A 23888-nucleotide genomic window follows, 5' to 3' on the forward strand; every position below is an offset into this window, starting at 1 on the left:
ATCGATAGCCGAATAAGGTGTTGGGGAAGAACTGGCTCGCCTCGAGAGAAGGCTGGATGCGCATAAGAACTACGTGTTCGAAGAGTTTGCCTATACACGAAGTCAGTGAAATGCATCTGAGATTTTTGAGGGACAACGGTTTCCCGGGTTTCGGAATTAAGGTAATATCGGCGTGTCGCCATTCTCGTGGAAGGAAGCATGCCGTTTTCCCAACTGTCATTGTTGTATGCAGTGAGTTGCCGAAAGGCCTGATCGTCGAGGTTGCGTAGTACGGCATATTGAATGCCGTCTGCCCCGGGCGCAGTGTTACGTCTTAGGCCGTGTAGGGCAGCCCTCACTTCTGTCTCTGTAATATCGGCGTCCAAATGGGTTTCTTCCTCGTGTAGATAGTCTTTGTACTCTGGTCGGTGACCTGTAGCTATATATCTATTGAAGTGTTTGGAGGAGAGCGTCATCATCCCTTTGTTCTTTGTGGATGATAGTGCGGACGGTTGTGGCTGCGTGCGTTTTTGTGTGCGTTGGGTTGTGTAGGGCTCTGAGGAGGGACAATGTTTTCGATGTACTTAGTGTGCCGTTAAGGCGATCGCAGAGGTTGTGCCAATTGCTATTAATGAGGCTGATGGCGTATTTTTCCGCTTCTGCTGTGATCCGTGCGATTCTGTTTCAGCCTACGGTTGTGCCGTTGCCTCTTCCATCGTTTGGTCAGGCCTCTTCGCACTTCCCAGAGGTGGAGCAGATGTCTGTTCACATCCGGTGTCTCCGTTGTTGCAGTGAGTTGCTTTGTGGCAGCTTTAAAGTCTGCTTGTAGCTGTTGTATCCACTCGTGCAGGGAGGGCGTGTCCTGTTGTGCATACTTGCTTCTGTTGTGTCGAAAGGCGTCCAAGTTCGTTATTTTTTTGGCACGTTCTGGGAGCTCTTCCTCGGGTTTTCTAGGCTTGCTACAGTGAAGAACAGCACGTAGGTTGTCGCAAGTGGCCCTGCCCTGTGAAAGCCACAAACAAAACCATATTTCACTTAGCTATATACGATATAAATTGCATGTACTTGGAAAGTGAAGCATTCAACTGTGCGCTACCCGTTCTAAATTCAAAGCGAACCCGATGCGCGTGGGCTACACAGGATTTCTTTAGGATGACTAGGTATCAAGCGCTGCCACGCATCGTTTATAAGCGTGGATATAATCGCTTCCTAACATGGCTATTGATTTAACCGCGCTCGGAACGTTTCATACAGATCGACTTCTACGAAAGGAAACGATCCCTGACTCCAGGACAAGAAAACGGATGCTGGAGCTTTCCAGGTCACGTTCGCGTTGTTTAACCAGTAATAAACAACAGACGAGAAAATTTATATTTTAATATTCCACATTGACCGGTCGATAGATCCTTATTGCAGTCGTTTTCTCATTACATTTTGTTATTTTTGACACAGCCCGAATTCCGACACTCTTCGAGCCACATTTCGCTCGTTTCTGCATATTTCTGAGTATCTCCTCGCTTGGTTTGGTCAAGGCAAACCGTAGTCTTCAAAGCAAACGCATGAAGAAGCTTTCGGTCACGTTATGGCATTTAGGCAGTTCGGTATTACTGCAGAGAGCTTCTCAGCTTTGCGATATCAACAAATTCACCAAGTGGGAGTGAACTGGTCGCGCTTTATTCGGTGCAGCCAGATAGCACGGCGCTTGCTGTCGCTCTGTCCGCCTAATTAGTATCGCGAAAACACTTTTCCGCATTCCTGCTGGTTGCTGCACCCGAAAGCGCAGCACCCGGGCATTTTCATTAGTTTTATTTTAAGTCTACGAAAGTTGCATATGCCCTACATTACGCAAAATGCAAAATCCGTTCTCGTGGATGACTTATGCGCGCGGCGTGTGCGAGCAATGTCTTTGTCTGTTTATGCGTTCCGGCGCGGCGTGGACCATTTATGCTGGAAGGTGATAACCTGACAGCAACTGACCGGTCGGCGGCATGCCGGCGAAGAGAAAATGGCTGCGGTACTTTCCAGGTTCCAGTAACTTTAGGGCTTTCTGCGCTCCGGGACGCTCTTTACGGCCATGGACGTCGAGCGACAGTGTTTGTAATATTTATGCTGTCTCGTTTGCTTGATTTTTTACTTTGTAGTTGTGCTTGTTATACTTGCACAGCAGGTCCCGCCAACGGCGAATAAAACACTGGAACCTCCTTCTGTATTTGCAAAACTATGTATAATTTTTAACGTAGGTAATGCAGTAGAGCTCCAAGTCCGGCTAGTTGGTTGACATGCATGGTATAATTTTTTTAACTGCGCTAACACACACTGACAAGGACGAGGCAGACAAGACATGCACTTCAGAAAACTTTAATTGAATTTACAGCGGGTGCTCGCCCGTGAAAGGCAGCGCCGACGCAAGGCTGATCAAGTGGTGCGCGCCCCATAAGCGGAAGTTGCTGGCCAGCGCAGGGAAGCTAAACCCAACATCGTGAAAAGAATAGCTAAACACAGGATAATATAAAATAAACACAAGGGAAACACCGGCGAATGACTGTTCCGCACTTCCCCAGCTTTCACTTTGAGTGGAACTGCATTACCACAGCGTTTACCATTCCTGGTTGCCTGTGGCTAATGTTTTTGTTTAACATGACAGAAACACCAACGCGTTTGCGCGCCAATCGCTTCAGACCCCTTTGTTCTGTCTTGTTTTAGACAGGCTGTAAGTCATTCACAGACACTTTATTTTGCCAGAGCATTGGCTATAATGCCCCCCCCCCCCTCCCTCCCACTCCTCCCCGTCCATATCTCGCTAAATTCGAACTCGGTTGGGTTCATAGTTATTCTATGGCAGCGAGATAAACTCTGCGTTGTTCGTAAAACACACCTGCATCACTCCAGAGTACTTGCATAGGTAAATTACTATAAAAGCACAGTATTAGTCAACACACTTTGAACTTTGCCTACGCATCACCCATAATCTGCTGCAAATGTTAAACGAGACTGCAAAAAAACGACTCCTGTAGTTCAACAGGCTCCTTACTCTCCTGATATGACCCCCTACGACTTTTGGCTGTTTCCCAAAATCAACAGGCCATTGAAAGGAGTGCGATTTCAGACAAGAGAGGACATTGTGGCTGCAACGATAGCTTTGCGAAAGTCCATTCTGAAAGAGGCCTTCTCGGAATGCTTCCAACAGTGGCAGCACCGCTGGGCGAATTGTGTGCAGTCCTAAGGAGACTGCTTTGAGGGCGATTAGGTTTCGAACGCTCCAGTTATGCCAGATTTAACGCGACAGCGTTAAGGGCCCCGTGTCGCAGAAAATACGGCGTCGGCAACCGGCGTTCGATGTCGGTGGGTGGCTGGAGAAAATCATCCCCAACCACCCCGACCGCGCATGCCCTCCACGTGGTGCAAGGTTTCGGTGAACAAAAATTGAATTTCTCACAGTGAAATCCGTCAGAAAAATGGTAAAGTACGACTTTACCATTCGGTGCCGGATTCGCCGTTGGATTGTTTACCAATCGGCGTCGCATTGGAATGCGAATGTACGAGAAAACCTACTACTGCTACGAGGAAACTCAGACCCCTTTTCCAACATTTCTACCAGACCTGCGCGCGTCGGGGCAAAGCAAACAATAAAATAATAAAAAAAGGTACTAGAACCTTCAGATTTTAATATAAGACCACTTATATTGCCCCTAGAAAAACATCTTTCTAGCAACGCATTTCTGTTTAAAAGTGCAGCCGACTTTAAGGGGATTGGTGTAAGCTTGGTTTCTGTAAGCGGACTTTCCCACGTTCAGTGTTGCAGTGAATGAAGCCTACTTGCCGTATGCGAACGATGCGATGCGAACGGGTCCCGATAACGCTATCGCGTTCTACTCTTAAAGGAGAAGCTTAAGCGTCCTCCAATTTTTTTTCTTCGGTCAAAGGTGGGATACTTCTCTAACAGACCTCGTACTTTGGGCACTCATTCCGAAGGTGCTGAGTAATCTTTTTAGGGCTCTGATAGGTGAGCAATATTTTAAATGCGAAGCATTTCTTGGCGAAGATTTACCACTTTGACAGTGTCTGTCTGTCTGTTCGTCCGTCCGTCCGTCCACGTCTTGGTGCTGTCATGGTGGGATCATTAACTTGGTATTTACCAAAATTGGCATGGTATGACAACAGTGTATGAGGAGCATAAAGGATATGTCATGACATGAATTTCATGACATGCGTGTCATGTACGTCATGAAACAGGCGGCTAAAATGACAATGACCCAGCGAAAAGATATTAACACTAAAAAACCACTGAAATGGGTTTGGACGTGGTACTAACGGAAGGAATTACTAAATAATGATAGTAGAAGTAATCATAGTCATGAGCATGACTGCAAAAATGAGAAAGGCTCAGCGAAAAAAAGATTAACACTCAAAACCTATGTAATGGGTTCAGATGTAACTCTAAGTGAAGGAAAAGGCTAAAGATTGATGGTCGCAGTCGTAGTCATGAGCATGGATAAGGCTTTCGCCTTAAGGTCTCTTAGGCCTAGCTTAAGGGATTCCCCTGGACTCATGACATGAATGTCATGACATGCGTGCAGGGACGTAGCCAGGGGGGGGGGGGGCTGATGGGGCTTCAGCCCCCCCCCCCCTCCCCTCGATTTTTTCTTGCTGGCATGCACCGCCGACCAAAACTACCACCGACGCTGGGAATCATTCTGGATTCTGTCTACAATGACTTTTTCACACCCGAAAAGACATTTTGGCGCGAACATTGCCAACTCGGGCTGGATTTCGTGACAACGCCCAAGCACCTGGAGTCACATAACGCAAGGAGCCCCATCCGAGCACAAACTTTCAAGGGCTTTTCAATGGCGAGCGGGCGCGTTGCGGAACTCGCAGCGGCCGCGGAATCTGCGGAGCGCATAGATTTGAATTCCGAAACTTCATGCGTATAAAGTTCTCATAAACTTTTGACGCAAAAGGTACACTGATATTTCCAAAGACGTGCTTTACATTTACAGAACTTATAGTTTAATGTTCTTATAAACTTGGCCAACATGCACGCATTGGAGCCATCGTGTCCAAGCCGTTCCTGAAATGGAAGCACGCGCTTGCAATCTTCCACACACACGAAAATACTAAATACCACCGCGAGTGTCAGCTGGCAGCTGATAATTTTCTTCAAACATTTCCAGGAAGCGCGGCCTATGTGATCGATCAGCTGGACCAGGGCAGGCAAAGGAATATAAGAGAAAACAGGAGAAAGTTAACAGCCTATTATTGAGGTAGTTCTTTTTTGCGGGCGACAAGGTCTGGCTCTCCGTGGCCATAGGGACAGTGGTCCTATGGATTTAAACAAAGCCCTCGCTGAAAATACTGGTATTTTCAGAGCGCTTCTTCGCATGCGAGAGCTGATTGTGAAGATACATATCTCAAGAACAATTTGCAAAGTTGTCCCATTAATGCCTCACATTTAAGCCCAGATGTACAAAACCAAATTATAAAAATTTGTGATAAAATTTTCAAAGAAAGTCTAGATGCATAAGTAAATGCTGCAGGCTGCTTCTCCATATTTGCTGACGAAACGACGGATATTGCTGGAATCGAACAGCTTACTGTTTGTGCAAGGTACCTAAACAAGGATGCCAACGACATCAAAGGAGTGTTTTTAGTAGCACCGGAATAGATGCCCTCTCTCATTGCGACGGCAGCAGTGGCGTAGCCCGAATTTTTTTTCGTGGGGGGGGCTCCTCCTTATAGCGCGGCCTCCTCCTTATAGAAGTTGTCGAGGGATCAAATACATGAATAATGACTGCATTGTCATTGCCAATGCCATTGTATATTAGATGCTGCAAACGAATTATTAAACGCTACGCACTGTCAAGTAAAATATTTATGTTTTCATGAAAGAATATAATCGTATGTCCCACAAATTGTGCCAGAAATAATTGGTATCAATGCTTCTGGGTTATTTTTTGCCTATCTAATAAGTAAAGACAATATCACACTAACATTACAACTATATCAGTTGAAAACCAGCAAAGCAGGGCATGCAGCTAATATTAAAAACGTAAAGGCCATGTAAAGAACAAGGTGAGGACAATTATTTTGATGAATCTTTGTCATTCAAGAACTTTGTTTACATTTTTGTACACGTGCAACAGCCAGGGAATAAACCTGAATGATGCTGTCCTTCGTTGCTAGATTGCGCAGGAGCAGCTGTTGCCGGTCGTGTATTGTAATTACACTGAGATTATAATCGCAAGAGTGAGTACATATAAAAAGCAGGAGTTCTGCAAAATATACATTAGAAATGCGAAGATAGAATGGAATATACAAATGCGAAGATAAAACTTGATAAAGGTAAAAAAAGTGCCGCTGGAAACAAAGTTCACTGCTGGTATATATACCAAAAACCTCGCAACAAGATATTTAAATATACGCATAAGTCTCCAATAAATCTACGTATTTAAGCAAACGTCACTGTATATAATGCGTCAAAGAAGACAAATAAACATGTTGCGCAGTCACAGATAGTCAACTTTACGCATAGAAAGACAGACGATCCAGACAAGAACAAAACTACGATCGCAGAAATCGTGATATGTACTTGGGCCATGCGGTGGTCGCGACAGCACCATATGGGTAGAATAATAGAGGAATAATGCAGAAATCAGTACGAAAATGTGTAATTTAACTGCCGGCCTTCATAAGTCGTTTGCAACATCTAATATACAATGACATTGGCAATGACAATGCAGTTATTATTCGTGTATTGGGTCCCTCGACAAATTCTATACGGAGGAGGTCGCGCTGCAAGCTGAGCCCCCCCCCCCCCCCCCTTCCCCTGAAAAAAATTTCTGGCTACACCACTGGCGTGCCATGTAGGTCGTGAAACTGCCGCCCGAGCCTTGGCGTTCTCATAGTCGTTTCGTTAACATGGTAGGCACACAGCTAGGCACACTGCTTCGCTTAACATCGATTACTACGGGGCGTGGGATCTGACAGCGTTTCTTTTTTAGTGTTTTCCTGTATGGCGCTAAAGCGCATTAATTTCGTTTTGTTGCCCCTGCAGACACGCGTTGCTACGTTGGTGGGCCCACTGCCGCCTGTCTGGCGTCCCGAAGGCGTTATGCGGCTATCGCAGCGAAAATGGAATTCTATTGGCCATCCAGGAGTTTGACGTCATGAAGATGCCGGAGATAGCTGGGGTAAGTTGTGTGTCACACCAGGCGCAATTCTGTATCCGTTGTGCATGCGTAAACTAGGAGTGAAATCCCGTGTACTCAACACGTTACATAAAATCTTATAACACGCTGCGTACCGGCAGCCACTGACAAACCGCCGTCAGAGCTATTGATCCATATACGGCGTGCCACCTATCATATAAGGTGGGCGAGCATCGGGAGACAGCGAGGGCAGTTAGGTGATCTCCATTTATCGAAGCTTTGAGGGGGCAGGGCTTCGGCTCGAGGGTGACGAAGGCGATGCTAGAGTTGCAGCCGCATACTTGCCCGAGCCGTCATTTCTAAGGAGAAAATTGAATTCGGTGGTTTTACGTGCGAACACTACAACCTGATTGAGGGAATCCGTAGAGGGGGACTGCGGAATTATATTACCCACATGGGGTTCTTACGTGCACCTAGATATGGGTGAACGAGCGTTCTCTCATTTTGCTCTCATCGAAATGAGGCCGCCGCTGCCGACATCGCAGTCACGATCTCGAGCTCAGCAATGCAACGACATAGGCATTAAACCACCGCGGCAGTTGCAGAGCTAGCCGGGGGCTTTGCTTAAAGCTGATGGCAGTATAGCTGCTAGGTGATACCCCCTTCCTCGCACAGACTTCTTGTAAGAGGGTAAAATACGAGCAACGGTCACGAGAGTAAAATACTCCAGATTGCGCGTATGAAAGTAATTCTCGCAAACGAAAACAGTGCCAATAGTTCTGAGTTAGGTACGGGATTTGCGACGTAATCAACCCCGCAACGACTCACGTGTCATATATGCTACGCTCAGTTTGATGTCTCAAAATACCGATTTAGGCGTTAAAACTTCAGCTTTGCGTAGTTCAACAATTAACATACCAATTATTAAATACTATGCTATAGACTTCTTATCTCATCAATATAAATTCATTGCATTTGTAAAGAGATACTCTCGGTCTCTAGACAAGTTCTTCCAATCTTGGTTAATATAGAAGTGGGCATGACCATAATAAAAGTAATTGACATATGCCCAAATAGTCTTTCCGAAGAACCACGCAAACTGTAGTGTCAGGCAAAGTAAAAAAAAGGCAGAAAGTCAGAGGAAGACCATCCTTAGGTGACTGGCAGTCTGCGTTAGCTTTCACGATTGACCCTGCTTCCTATTTCAACGCCATCCCGTGATACACTGCAAAGCTTACTAGCAGATAAACCGACCCATTAAGCTTCAACTTTGCCGCCAACTGCAATGATAACTATGTCACTCCCACGGTATCTCTTGTTGTAACGTCTTTCTGAATCATGCTGTCAACCCACGTTACATACCCGATAAAGAAGGCGCGAGTAATAACTCGGATTACTGTTTCCTCCAAAAGAAAGCAACCTCAAGTTCGCGACCGCGACACCAGCGCTAATTTTTCCACAACAGGCATATTCCAACGTCGAGGGTCTTATGCAGGAGTGACGCCGCGTGCGCTTGCGTTCAGGCGTGTGTAACCGGTGGTGTGGGTTTCGCGATGGCAAGCCTCGTCATCCAGGAATCCTGGTGCATGCATTGCGTCGCTGAGTGCCCCACAGCATCCTGGAAAAGACGACACCCCTTGAACCACCCGCAATAGTTTCCACATATCGGGAAAATTATTAGGCGAGACAAGCGCCGTACACAGTTATATTGAGAATTTTTATTTTCGTATGCCTTCTATCCATCCGCGTCTCGTAGTAAATGCAATGCCGCTTACCTGCAAAAGTGATAATGTTTTGTAAGCTTTGTTTGTACGGACTGAACGCTGGCGCCTTTCTTCGTGAAGTACCCTGCAGCACCAGGAAGTGTGCACAATGCGGTCTTCTCGAAACGGTGAATTTGGAATAGCGTGTTCTGGAGGCGACTGAAAATACATATATGGGTGTCCTTGGATATCTTTCGCTGTCAGCGTGTCCGGGGAAAAGGGGTCCCACGGGTTGAACCGATGCCGAGTACTGGGCTTTAAGGCCTCTCGGCGGTGCAGACACAACCCTTTGGCCTCCGCTTCAAGTACACGGTAACCCCTCGTTCAGATCTGGCCACGAAAAATCGGTAGTCGCCTTTTCCTCAACGCCTCCTCAATCTTTATTTTAATGCGGTTAGCATTCCTTGCTTACTTCAGGCGTTTTGAGTGTATGTATGTATGTATGTATGTATGTATGTATGTATGTATGTATGTATGTATGTATGTATGTATGTATGTATGTATGTATGTATGTATGTATGTATGTATGTATGTATGTGTGTGTGTGTGTGTGTGTGTGTGTGTGTGTGTGTGTGTGTGTGTGTGTGTGTGTGTGTGTGTGTGTGTGTGTGTGTGTGTGTGTGTGTGTGTGTGTGTGTGTGTGTGTCTGTGTGTGTGTGTGTGTGTCTGTGTGTGTGTGTGTGTGTCTGTGTGTGTGTGTGTGTCTGTGTGTGTGTGTCTCTGTCTGTGTGTGTGTGTGTGTCTCTGTGTGTGTGTCTCTGTGTGTGTGTCTCTGTGTGTGTCTCTGTGTGTGTGTCTGTCTGTGTGTGTGTGTGTATTCTTCTTCTTTCTGGGGTTTTACGCGCCAAAACCAGTTCTGATCTCTCTCTCTCTCTCTGTGTGTGTGTGTGTGTGTGTGTGCCTGTCTGTCTGTATCTCTCTTTCTGTGTGTGTGGGTCTGTATCTCTCTCTATCTGTGTGTGTCCGTATCTCTATCTCTGTGTGTGCATGTCTGTATCTCTTTTTTTGTGTGTGTGTTTGTCTGTGGCCTAACTTGTCTACCAGCTTAGGCCACTATATAGGCATTTACGCGTAGTCGTGATGCCATCGTGGTCGTTGCATCGTCATCGTGCCGTCGTGGGCGTGCTATCAACATCTCTCCAGCTTCGTCATCCGACTTTCTTTATGCCAACGGGGTCACACATTTGTCGTTATAAACTCGTTGTCATCGCATTTGTCCTGGTGCCGTTTTCATGCCAGTGTTCTCATTTTCTCGTGAGGTACACTCATCGTCACCCATTCGTTGTCATACCGTCGTCGTGATAGAGTTGTGGTAGTTTCATCATCGTTATTTTAACTTCGTCATCCCTCTCGCATCATGCCGTCGTCGTCACGCCATGGTAGTAGCAGTCGTCGTCGTCGTCAAACCATTGCCAACCTCGTCATGGCGTCGTTGTCACGCTGTCGTTTTACAGCGTCGCCCCTTCAGAAACGTCATCCTATTCTCAAGCTAGCCGCCGTAGTAATACTGTTATGGTCTTTCCATTGACGTGATTTCTACTCCGTCATTCTAGCGTAATCGTGCTGTGATCATTCAATCGTGATCACGCTGCCGTTTTCATGCGATCGCCATCATTGCGTCGTCCTGAGACAGCCGTTGTCATGCATTCGCTCTAATGCCGTGGGCAATACAATCTATCGCTATATTTATTGAATGCTAATCGCATTACTGTACACAGTCATCGTGAGATAAGTTCTTGCGTAATTTTTCCCTGATTCACTTCTCAGTTCGGAATTTGCGTGTCCTGTATACAGCCTTGAATATATTGTTACGGTGCCGAAGTCACAGATAGATCTGTACTTAAAATATATACAGGTGTGGCCACGATACATAAACAAGATGGCTGTTGAGACCGATTCCACCTCCATACGCGAAATCGTCTTCTTCTGCCTGGCGCCACTCTCGGCTGCGCCGTACCATAACCCCTGCCTGTAAAAGTGCCGTCTCGGCGCTAACTATAAGGGACATGAATTCGCCGCAAAGAAAGGCTTCTGCTCGGACACATGCACAACATCAGTGGGGACAGGCGAGTCCAGCGGGGCGGTCGCGTAGTCGACATCGCCAAGGTGATGCAACATGGTGTAGGGCCCTGTGTAGCATGGCAGTAGCTTATTAGACAAGCCGATGCGGCGACATAGTGCCCGTAGGAGGACAAGGGAGCCAGGAGAAAATCGTACGTCTCGATGTCGGCTGTCGTACGGGATCTTCTGCGCAGCTTCAGATTGTGAGCTGGGAACTAGCAATCTGGCGCGCTGTGTGAAACCGGGCGATGTCTTGAGCATATTCAGTCGGAGTGTTCGTCGAGGAAGGAAGCAATGTGTCAAATGACAGAGTAGGCTGGCGGCCGAATAGAAGGTAAAATGGTGAAAAGCCTGCGGTCTTGCGGCGGGACGAATTATACGCGAAGGTCACGAAGGGTAACGTGCTGTCCCAATCACTGTAATCGTCAGAAACGTACTATCGACCAAAAAAGTTTGCGGACCGAGGGATCTGCCAAAAAGCTGAATATCTCCGCAGCCTCAGAACTTTCAATATCAAGAGAAGTCCATCACATGCTTAATAAAGGACTTTCGAAAACACCTACAAAGTTACGAAGACTGCTCTCTAGCGTCATCGAAGATTGGACCAACAAGACTTGCAAAGCATTGCATAAAAACCGAATAATCAGCTCGACCACTCCGTGAAAACCTGTACCGATTTTCAGCACAATAACAAAAAGCGATAAAGCAACTATTTGATCAACTACTGCCCGACAATCATTCAACCGTCCAAGAGTTCGTAGGAGTCTCCCGTAGTCTTAGTGAAGAATGTTGTAACGGGTGACAGAGTGACTGCTCTCTTAAAACTGCAGTCTTTGCACGGGTCTTCGTTGTCGGGTAGACCTCCGTAGGACCGGCGGACGTGGGGAACAGGGAGCCTCTTCGGCTGGAAGGGATGTTGGAGGTTTGTCGAAGGAACAGGCACGGCGCCAGTTGGTTGTGGAGTAGCCGGACTGGACCGGTTTTCTCGCGTTGACGTCGGCCGATTCTTGTTGTCCGGGCTGGGTTGAAGCGTGTCGGGAGCCTCCACTTTTGGGGCCACGGGTGACACAGACGGCCGACGGAAAATTTGGTCCAAGTGACGCCTGGCTGGGCCATCTGGAGTGTCGACCGTTACCAGCCGTGAACCCTCAGTGCTTTTGACGATGCCTGGACGCCAACGTTGCGAACCCACACCTGGTCCCCAGGCTGGAATCTGGGAGGCTGTGAGTAACTTCGAGGTACAGAAGAGACACAAGCATCCAAGCGTGAACGAATTTGGTAGTTCAGTAGCATTTCTGATGGAGACTTGCCGCCCGGCAGTGGGGTACGTCGATAGCCTAGCAGCACTCGTGCTAGTTTTGTTTCGAGTTCGTTCACCATCGAGTGCTTGAGAAGACCATCCTTTATTGTGCGGAACGCGCGCTCTGCGGGGCCATTAGATTGGAGGTGGTACGGGGCACTGCGTAGATGAATTATGTAGTTGGCAGTCATGAAATGGGAAAACTGCTGACTTGCAAACTGAGGCCCGTTATCTGATACAACTGTTTGCGGCAAGCCAAAACGAGCGAACAATTCGCGAAGCCGCGCGATTGTGACTTCTGTGGTCGCCGACCTGACGGGAAGTGCCTCGATCCACTTGATATGGGAGTCGACGACTATCAACAGCATGCGCCCCTCTATTGGTCCGGCATAGTCAATGTGAAGCCGTGCCCACTTGGTCCCCGTTTCTGGCCAACAGATAGAAGCCTGGCGATGAGGCATTGGCTGCGCTTGTGCACAAGATATGCACGAATGTGCAAGGCTTTCGATCTCACCATCCAACCCAGGGCACCAGAACAGCATCCGAGCCAGTATTTTCATCGCACATGCAACCTGGTGTGACCGATGTAGCTCAGCGAGCATGGAGACTCTCGCTTTGCGGGGTAGGACGATGCGAAGACCCCAGTAGAGCAGGCCTTCTACGCTTGACAGCTCCAGTCTTCTGCAAAAATAAGGTTGAAGGTGATTGTGACACGGTAACATGCGTTTAGGCCATCCACTAAGTACAAAGTGCTGCACAACGCTGAGGTCTTCATCTGCGTTCGTCAGCGCCCGTATGGCACCCACTGGAACGAACGAGCTGTCAGGTTTCTCTGAAGACAGCACATATTCTGGTAAGGTGCCTGATTTACAAGCATCTGGTATTGGCACAGGCAAGCGGCTGAGTGCGTCCGCGTTGGCGTTTTCCTTGCCGGCACTGCACTCGATGCGGTACCGATATTGGCTTAGAAACAGAGCCCATCTCTGAATACGTGCCGACGCCATTGGGGGTACAGGTCGATCTTCCCGTAGAAGTCCCACTAGTGCTTGGTGGTCCGTGACCAATACAAACTCGCGGCCCAACAGGTAGTCTCGAAACTTTGTTACTCCGAACACCAGTGCGAGAGCTTCCTTCTCGAGCTGAGAATAATTCTTTTCGGCGTGTGTTAGCGTGCGTGAACGGAAGGCAATGGGCTTTTCCAATTTACCGATTCGGTGCGAAATTACGGCACCTAAACCCGAAGGTGACGCATCACATTCCAAGCGCACAGGTTGGTTGGGATCGAAATACGTCAGAACAGGCGAACTCAGCAGTGTTTGTTTAGCCTTGAGATATGAATTTTCCTGCGACGTTCCCCACTGCCATTTATGCTCTTTTTCAAGCAGAAGATACAGCGGGGCCAATATCGTTGACAAGTGTGGCAAGAAGCGATGATAATAAGTCAACAGACCCATAAACGAGTGCAGATCGCTCACATTCGTAGGCCGTGGCGACTCACGTATTGCTGCTAGGTTCTTCTCAAGCGGATACAAGCCGTCTTTGTCGATGCGATGGCCCAGGTAGACGATGGAGCCTTTGCAAAAATGGAATTTTTCGGCCTTCAGTTTGATACCATTCTCTTTAAGCCTGCGCAAAACATCCCGGAACACTGAGCCATTACCGTCTTGACGTTCTGCTATCAAGACATCGTCCAAATACACTTGCACGGCTTTAAGACCGGCCAGGACCGTTTCCATGCGCCGCTGAAAAATCGCGGGAGCGGAAGCTTCCAAACGGAAGACGGTTATAACAGAACAAACCCTTGTGAGTGTTTATCACGGCCAACTTTATCGCCTCCTCATCCAAAGGGAGTTGGTTATATGCTTCCTGAAGGTCCAGTGTTGTGAAAGACGATCCCACACGTAGTGACGCAAAAATGTCTTCAATGTTTGGTAAATGGTACTGCTCAGTTATGCAGGCAGCATTGATTGTGGTTTTGAAATCGCCGCAGATGCGAAGGGACCCGCCTTTCTTCAGTACTGGTACGATTGGCGCCGCCCACTCAGAATGTGCTATGGGCGATAATATGCCTTGTTCCACTAAACGGTCCAGCTTTCCACTTTTTCACGAAGAGCATAAGGGATGGACTGCGCCTTGTGGAACTTCGGTTGGGTGCCTTCTCTAATGTGGAATTTCACAGGTGGCCCCTGAATGTTTCCAAGCCCTGGCTCAAAAAGGGCAGAAAACTTGGTCCTGAGGCTGTCGGGATCTCCTGACGTCGATTGAACCGTAGCGAGAAAACTGGACGGCAGAAGCGAAAACGCTTGAATTAAGTCCCTTCCGCAAAGGCTGGGGCACGAACAACCTACAACAATCAGTGTGGCAGGTACAGCCTTCCCCGCAAAATGGACTTGAAGGTGCAGTTCACCGACAATGGGTAGCTTGCCCAAGTAACAGCTGAGCATGTGTTTGCATTTATGTAAGCGTGGCCAACTCAGACGGTGCTTTAGATACACCTCGTGCGGAATGATAGAAAACGGTGATCCCGTGTCAATAATCATGTTCAAGGGCACCCCACCCCAGCGGATAACTCTGCGGAACGCCTGGAGCGAACATTTCTTTTCTCGTGATTCCTGCAATGTGAAGACTGTTGAAATATCGCTTTCCTCAGTTTCGGATACCACGCTCTCATAATGAACTGCGGCGTTAGCGCTGCCATCGCGCCTACGACCAGCCCGGAGCCCCGATTGGGAGCGGCATTTCCTTGCGAAATGACCAGTTTTCCCGACAGCGAAAACACTGCTCTCTTTTGTGTGGACAGTTGCTTGCTTCGTGATTGTAGTTTCCGCAGCGTGCGCAATCAGTATGGCTTTGCTTATCTTTGGTAATGGTGTGAAATCCGCGCGATTTTCTCGCTACACTGCACACCGCTACCTCATTATCAGGTCTGGTCATGGCGCTTACTTCGAGTGCGGCTGTCTCTGCCGCTGTGGTAATCATTTCAGCTTGGGCAAGTGTGAGCTCAGTTCTTTCAAGCAGCGTCTGTTGCACCGCACGATTTATGATGCCACAAACAATGCGGTCCCGTAACATGCGGTCCAAGCTGCTGCCGAAGTTATGGCACGTACACACTAGCGGCAAAACGCGCGCGGCGCGCCGCCGGCGGCAAAACGCAGCAGCGGCAGGGCTGCCATACCAACCGGCGGCGCGCCGCTGCGGCAATCACGTGACAGACTAGACTCCTGTCCCCTTCTCGAACTATCCGGGAGCTCACGCGTGCAGATGATAGTACGAAACGAGAAACAAGCGGTCGCGCGGGTCCGCATGGCACCAGTTTCTCGCGCGCACGTCACGGAAGCGGGCGGCTCTCATTGGTCTCCTTCATCCGCGGCACGCGGCAAACCGAAAAAAATCGGTCCAGGAGCGATCCCTGCCGCGGCAACAAAAACCCGTTTCGCGGCTGCTTTCGAGGCGCGCGTCTTGCCGCCGGCGGCGCGCGGCGCGCGTTTTTCCGCTAGTGTGTACGTGGCATTACACTTATCCGCAAGCTTGCGTAGCTCAACAACATAGTCCCGGACAGATTCGTTTGCAGCCTGGTCCCTTGAAGAGAACTTGTAACTTGCGGCAACCTCATTACACTTCGGCGCATAATGGTCATTTAGGAAGGTAAGTGCTTCCTTGTAACTCAGGTCATTTACTTTCCGGGGGGCGCAGTGTCCAGCCAGAATGCCTACCGTCTTCGTTGACAGTGTCGAAACCAAGAGCGCCCTTTTTTATCATGTGCCTTAATATCATTCGCTTCAAAGAATGCCTCCAGTCGAGTCAAGTAAATATCCCACTTATCTTGATTTTCGTCGAAATTTGGGTTACCGAGGTTCGTAGCCAGGGCCATGACCGCCGACGCTCCGTAGACTCGATTACTTTCAAGTAACCAGCAGGACTCCCAGCGCTTCCGAGACGCCTCTGTTGGTGGCGGGGGCTCCGCGGGGTGGTCACCCTCGTCGCCACTGTTGTAGCGGGTGACATAGTGACGGAGACGGCCCAAGAGCAAACGCACGACAACCTTTATTTTCAGAGAATGAACTATATATATATTAGGCTACTTGCCTAGCACGTAACACAAAAGAACCAATCATATTTGACACGTATTAGCCGAGCACTTCATATCAAAGAGGATGGCCGCCTGCGCTTCTGTATCGATTATCGTCGCATAGAAAAATTGCTACGAACTTATAACCTCCTCCGACGAATAGATGACAAATAGGTCCGGCTCCTCAACTGTAAAAATTTTTCGTCGATGGATCAAGACCGGTCACTTCAAAAATGAATGTCGACGAGAGGGTTCGCGAGAGGACCATCTTCTTCAAACTGTACGGCCTCCACAAGTTCAAGGTGATGTAATTCAGGCTCTGCCCATCACCAGCTGCAATGTTCCAGCGCGTGTTGGACAAAATGTTGGCAGGGTTGGAATCCCAGATCTCTCTCGTCTATTTGGATGACGTCCAAGTCATAGCTGGGAATTTCGACGATCACCTTTTGGCGGCTTCGACAGTACTAGAGGCTAACAAGTCATTTGGCCGCGCCCTGAACCCGGAAAGTGCCGCTTCGCTTACGGTGAACTTCTTTTCCTGGGACACGTTATCAGAAAATCTGGATTCTATCCTGATCTGCTTGAAGGAATGTTTCATTAAAGAGTATGGGGTCCTACGTCCCAGAAATACGAACTGATTACGAGGCACGCCGTAATGGGGGACTCCAGAATAATTCGGACCACCTGGAGTTCTTTAAGTCTAAGTACACGGGTGTTTTCGCATTTCGCCCCCATGGAAATGTGACCTCCGTGGCCGGGGTTCGATCCCGTTACTTCGCGCTTAGCAGCGCAACATCACAGCCACTAAGCGACCACGGCGGCTGAAACATGTCATCATTTGGTACTGTTTTTAAGAACAATAAATATATAAGCGGAGAAACAGTTCAGATAGGGTTAGGTTTGCTCTCGTTTCAAAAGCATAAGAAGCGTTAAAAGTTACTTCCATATCTCTTGCTACCACAATTTAATTCTTTAAATGTATTATTAACGTATTAACGTGTTCAATCACAGGTGCCCGACGAAAGGAGTGGTGGGTGCTTCACAAGCATTAACCTTCTGTGTAGAACATCTGTGTAGATTTACTCTTGTTTAGAGCGCGAGAACTCACTGAAGACGATTGTGACAGTACGTGTTATATGCGGTTTATGTTTTTAACTATTTCGTATATGTCAGATAACATTAACAGAACTGTGTTGTCGTCATTGTATATGATCAATTGCGCAGTGAGAGGCCACCAGTGTCAAGATTCTCAGTGCGGTTTATTCCAGGCTTTCCAAACCGAGTGTTGGCTCCTAGGAGAATGTACCGTAGTTTAATTTCCACACTTCCAGAGTCAATTTTGTTGTACACGTGGACCTTGCGACCTGCAGTTTCTGGCATTGTACAGCAAGAAGTGTGAAAACATTGACAGTGCCGCTCATTTTGGACATTCTGGATCTTCCTCTGTTGTGGTTCACGCCTGTCAATATCAAGCACTGTGGACAGCCTGCATTGCGAATGAACTGGTTAGAAAGAAAATGGCGACAGCTGACGTCACATCGTAAGGGCAACTAAAGCCCCTCCATACACGTTTTCACCGACCACGTTAAGTACTGCCAACCTACCCTCGTCCTCCACGCTTCTCCCTCGCTTACGTAGTTGCAGCTTCTGGTTTTAAGCGGAAGCGACGTCACTGCTGCATAGAGGTGCGATCGTGCAACAACAAAATTCGGTAACCGAAAATCCCGCAAACGGAGCAACCGAAAACGGAAACCCCGAAAGCGTAATTGGATTGAGCGAAAAATAAGGAAACAGTGGCACTCATCAAAGATTGGCTCTACATAACCAAAAAATCTCGGTGCTCGAATGACCCATTCAGCGGAATGCAGCTCCACTAACGCGAAACCTGACGACGTGCGAAGTATGCAGTGATCAACCCCAGCAATTCCGGACATCGCCTTTAGTTCACAGCTTTTACACCACGTGGCGTACGGACCTTTAAGATTCGAAATTCGCGCGATGACGCACGAAGTGTACTGGACGATAACAGAATACACGTTCTAACAATAAAAGAAAAAAAAGGCACCACGCCAACAGCTTTCACCGTCCAGCATGGACGAGCGCGAATCAGGAATGGCTGATCTGATAAACGCCGAGCGTATAAGACGAGCGGCTAGCTAGTCTACTGTGAATCAGCAGTTTTGCTGCTATTGATAGTCGTTTAGAGGCTCAGCACCGCTTCGAGAAAGCGGGTGCAGAATCTTGAAAGAGCGGCCTCCGCCCCCCCCCCCCCCCCTTCCGTCCATCTTTTCCTCGTCCAACTTTTTGTCCGATCGAATCAGAAAAGCAAAAATGCCCTTTTATCGCTTCATTTCTCGAAAGCTGATTCTAAAATAATAATGTAAGCTTGCTAAATGTTCGCGATGGGCGCATGTTTCAGGATATGCAGTCGCATGATTGACACCTTTAATCTCGGTTCGCCTCAGTTTACGAGCCCATTTGCGCATTTGCGTGCAGGTGCCTGATCGAGTTATGTTCACTGCCACGGAATTTCTATTTTTCGAAGGCGAAAGCCTTAGGTGCATGGCTATATTTTCGGTGCCATTGGCAGTGACCTTGGCGAAACCGCGCCATAACGAAAATGGCCGACACCGCAAAGAGTAAAATCACGTCAACAAATGCTCGGATTGACGTCAGTTTTCTCAGGGAGGTTCCTGTGAACAAAATAGTGGCTTTGTAAAGAAAATTTGCTACTTTTCAGCCGAACACCTTTTCTAAGCTCTTGGTAAGCGACGGGTGTAAATGCAGAAAATCATCTGTAACTGGTCAGTGTTCGAAGACCTGCTTCACTGCACAGTGGCATAGCCAGAAATTTTGTTCGGAGAGGGGGGGGGGGGGGGGGGCTCACGTTGCAGCGCGGCCTCCTCCTTATAGAATTGGTCGAGAGATCAAATACATCAATAGTAACTGCATTGCCATTGCCAATGTCATGGTATATTAGAGGCTGCAAACAAACTACTGAGTGCTACCCACTGTGAAGTAAACTATGTATTTTTTCATAAAAGAATGTATTCGTACGTCCCAAAAATTGTGGCAGAAATAACTGATATCAATGCTTCCGCGTTTTTTTTGTCTATTTAATTAGTAAAGAAAATATCACACGAACTTTAGAACATCAGAACATCACAGAATATCAGTTCCAAACCAGCTAATCAGTGCATACAGCTGGTGCGAAAAACGTAAAGGCTATGAAAAGAACAAGTTGTGCACAAATATTTCGATAAATCTTTGTCATTAAAGAACCTTGTTTACTTTTTTGTACAGTCGCGAGCAGAAGTTTGGTGACCATGGCATCAGCAAAAAATTTAAATATATTCAAGTGCAGCTGCACGGCCCCGAATTAGCTTAATACGTTGTATTGGTCCATCACGCGCACGTAGGCTGGCGCTCTTGATTACAGCCGGAATGCCCAGGCTTCGAAGGAAAAAAATAAAATCGTGGCAGCAGAGAGGCTCGGCCTTTTTGTACCGACGTGGGAGCGGCCCGCTACGTGCTGACGCGCGTTCCGAGGGACCGTAATAAAGCTTTATCATACCATCATACCATACCTTTGGTCCACAAACTTTGGCTCGTGACTGTACATATGCAACGGCCAGGGAAAAACCTCAATGGCGCTGTCCTTCGTTGCAATAGATTGCGCATGAGCAGTTACTGGTCGTGTATTGTAATTATACCGATAATGTAGTCGCAACAGTGAGTACATATAAGAAGTAGGAGTTCTGCAAGATGTACATTAGAAATGCGAAAATAGAATGGAATATACAAGTGCGAAGATACAAGTTGATAGAGGGCACAAAAGTGTCACTGGTAACAAAATGCACTGTTTGTATACACAAAGCCTCGCAACAAGGTGTTTAAATATATGTATAAGTATCCAATAAATCCAAGTATTCAAGCAAACGTCACTGTATGTAATGCGTCAAACAAGACAAATATACATGTTGCGCAGTCACACATAGTAGTAGCTTTACGCATAGAAAGACAGACGATCCAGGCAAGTACAAAACTGTGATCGCAGAAATCGTGATATGTTCCAGAAGGACCGCCTGTTGGACTAGTTGGTCTAACCTAGTTTCTTTCAGTTTGGCAGAACAGTTTGGTTCTCCTAGAAGCTGACAAGGAAGGTGGATTTGTTGTGATGCCGAAAGGCATGTTCAATGAAAAAGCCCAAGCGGCAGTGGACAAGAACTTTGTGGCTGTTTAAAAAAGTGCAGTGAGGGTTAAGACTAGGAGGAGGAAATAAGAGAAAGGCAGAAGGCAGGGAGGTTAACCAGGATAACGTCCGGTTGGCTACCCTACACCGGGGGAATGGGAAGAGGGAACACAAAGATGACAGGGAGAGAGAGGAGGGAAGGAAAGAAGGGAAATGAGCGGTTAGTTCGCTGACGCGTGTGTTAGTGCACTAATAGTCACAGACGTTGACACAAGCCCGTCGTCCTCAAGAAGCACAAAAGTGCCTTCACCGCTTTATGGGCCGACGAGCGATGGGGGCGGTGTTCCAGCAGCACCTGCACGGAAAGCGTCCGATTGTCCAGTTTTTTTAGCGCGTTAGCGAGTTCTTGTCTTTCTTGGGCATATCGTGGACAGTGGCACAGCAGGTGGTCAATAGTTTCGTCGGTGCCGCAGACCTCGCATGCTGCACTGTCGGTCACTCCAATTAATGTAGAGTATGTAGGGTTAAGACTAAGGTCATCAAATTTGGTAAGGACTTGGAATTGAATGATCTTGCTAGTGCTATTAGAAATAGTAAGGGGAACAGTCTGAAGGTTTTCTTTTCTGCAAAAACACATAAGGTAGATGTCCCTTTCAGAACCATCGTGAGCGAAGGGGGGGGGGGGGGGGGCTTGGCAAAAGAATGTTAGTCAGTTTTTACTGAAGAGCCTTAAGTGACTCACGGTTGTTGATCCTTTCCGCGTGAGGAAATCTGAAAAGACACTGAATATGTGAAACACAACGACAGTATAGATTATGGCTTGTCTGTCGACGTTGAGGACTTGTTTTATTCAGTACCTCAAGATAAGCTTTTAGTTGCTGTTAGGAAGTGCATTGAACAGAGTGGAGAATGCGATTTCTAAAACTCCGCTTGCTTGTCGGTTCATGATTTTTTAACGCTTTTAGAATTTTATCTTAATGTAAAATTTATTGTTTTTAACGAGCAGCCCTTTCTGCAACGTAGAGGAGTGTGTATTCGGTTTTGCGTGGCTCTGATTCTATGCGACATATTTTTAGCTGATATTGACAGTGTGCTTGATTTGGCTTTTAATGGAGGGAAGGTATTTAAAGTGTTTCGGTACGTCGATGACTTTTTAATTCTTTTAAAGAAAGTGGACGGTTTCACTGCCCCTGGGAGTATTTTTGATGTTTCTATTCAAGCTGGGCAGGGTTTGAGTTTCACTCATGAATTGCTTGGAACTGAGGGGTTACAATTCCTGGATCTCAGGCTAAAATTTAGTGCAGGCCATGTATGCTGAGAGTACCTCCCACGGATTAAGAAGTGTCCCCTGCCTTTTGAATCTGCCCACTCTAAAATAGTAAAAAGGGGCATCGCATTACAATGTCTGGATGCTGCGCTCCGTAAGTCATACCCGCATTCAATGCAGCATAGCTTTGACAATCAGATTGGTCGCCTATTAGCAGCGGGATTCCCTGAGTTGCTTGTTGTTGCGGTGGCCGAGTCTAGATCCTGCAGAGGTTAGAGAACAGAACTGGAGCGGAAAGAGCTGAGACCCAGCGATGGATGGCGAGACCCGTAGCCATGCCTTATATGCATCAGGTCTCGCACAACCTGAAGAAGGTTGTGAGCAGGCATCGTATTCCTGTGGTCTTCACGGCTCCTAATAAGCTATCCAGGCTCTGCCCTCGAATTTGCGGGGACAAGAAAGGAGGTTACCAAACCAGCCACGATAGCCGCTTCGTGGGGTGTGCGACAGGAGTGGCATACTCCGTCCCCTTGTTGTGCGGGAAGGTGTACATCGGCCAAACCGAACGGTGCATAAACGACCGGCTCAGGGAGCATGCGCTAAAAGTTAAGAAAAAAGAGGACAAGTATGCACATTTAGTTGCCCACATCATTACGTGTGGTTGCGAGGCACGATTTTATGAGACCACTATCTTAGGCAAATCTGCAAGCTACAAGGCTCGAGTGGCTCTAGAAGCATTCTACATCCACAAGAACTCAGATATTTGTATAAGCGAAGCGTCAATTCTTTTGCACAGTGCCGAACTGAACTATTTGAACTCTGTTGCCTGAGGGACAGAGTACTGTTAACTTTTTTAGATTTCTTTTTATCACCTCGCATGGGAAAGGGGCGTGACACTGGTGTACGTGGTTCACCTTAGAAATCGGAGGGTTTGTTGACTAAATAAACGGTTGGTAGTAGCGCTCGTCTGCGTCTGTCGTGTCTTCGTGTGTGTTGTGCGTACTTTTTTGCGCTATGTCTGAAAGTAACTCGTGATATGTACTTGGGCCATGCGGCGGTCGCGACAGCACCATATGGGTATATAATAGAGGAATAATGCAAAAATCAGTACGAAAATGTGTAATTTAACTGCCTGCAATTTTTCTGCCTTTTTTTAACTGCATACAAATTTTCTGCACCCAAAATTAAGGAAGGTTATTTCTTCGGCTCAAAAAGAAGTAAAAGCGGGTAGCTAAAAAGGAAAGAAAAGACCCAACGAAAGCCACAGATGATGCGCCAAGTTAAACTACCCAATATCCGAGTGTGTTTGTTGGGAAACGCCGCGAGGGCCGGGCTTTCAATAAACAAGGTCGGTAAAAATTTGTTAATGATGTCCTCGTAATTTTTGTTTTCACACGATAACTTTGATCATGATGCTACCTGTTTGAATAAACAGCGATAATTTCTGCGGTTTTAGAAACTAATGAACAGTCATACGTTTTCATAATTACGCGTTTATGGACCTGAAGGAACAGAACCTTTACTTGCATTGATTTTTGCCGCTTCGCTATCTAAAGGACAAACTTCACTCGGCGGGGAAGTTTAGTGAAGCGGTCAATGACTTCGGAGACGTTGATGCCGACGTCTCTGTGGACGTCGGCATCCTTGTCGAGCCAGACCTCGTCGTCCGCAAAAAAGAACCGCCTCAAAAATAGGCCGTTAACTTTCTTCTGTTTTCTCTTATTTTACTTTGCCTGCCTAACCACGTATTCTTCAGACATTGTAGAGCGCAAGTAGTTTTTCTAATCTCATGTTAAAAATATACTATCTGCGCTTGAAGTGGTCACTGGAAGGGTGGCTAGAATCTGAAGCCGTTTCTACACATTTACATAGAACCTGCAGTCGCAATGAGAGAGGGCATCTATTCCAGTGCTAAAACCTGAAATACTCCTTCGATGTCGTTGGCATCCTTGTTTAGGTACCTTGCACAAAGAGTAAACTGTTGGATACCGGCAATATCCGTCGTTTCATCAGCAAATATGGAGAAGCGGCCTGCACCATTTACTTTTGCATCTAGGCTTTCTTTGATAATTTCACCACAAATTTCTATAATTTGGTTTTGTACATCTG

The 23888-nt window shown here is 47.3% G+C and overlaps 1 protein-coding gene across 2 annotated transcripts in view; it reads left to right on the forward strand.

Moving 5' to 3' along the window:
• The window catches only part of LOC125947386 (decapping and exoribonuclease protein-like), a 105362-nt gene that overhangs the window by 63116 nt on the left and 18358 nt on the right, over positions 1 to 23888 (forward strand). For both annotated transcript variants that reach the window (XM_049672028.1, XM_049672029.1), the window contains exon 4: positions 7034 to 7169. In XM_049672028.1, coding sequence (XP_049527985.1) covers positions 7034 to 7169 — 136 coding nt within the window. The remainder of the gene's footprint in view (positions 1 to 7033; positions 7170 to 23888) is intronic.

The sequence above is a fragment of the Dermacentor silvarum genome, chromosome 8, assembly GCF_013339745.2.
Source record: "Dermacentor silvarum isolate Dsil-2018 chromosome 8, BIME_Dsil_1.4, whole genome shotgun sequence".
Taxonomy (NCBI): Eukaryota; Metazoa; Arthropoda; class Arachnida; order Ixodida; family Ixodidae; genus Dermacentor; species Dermacentor silvarum.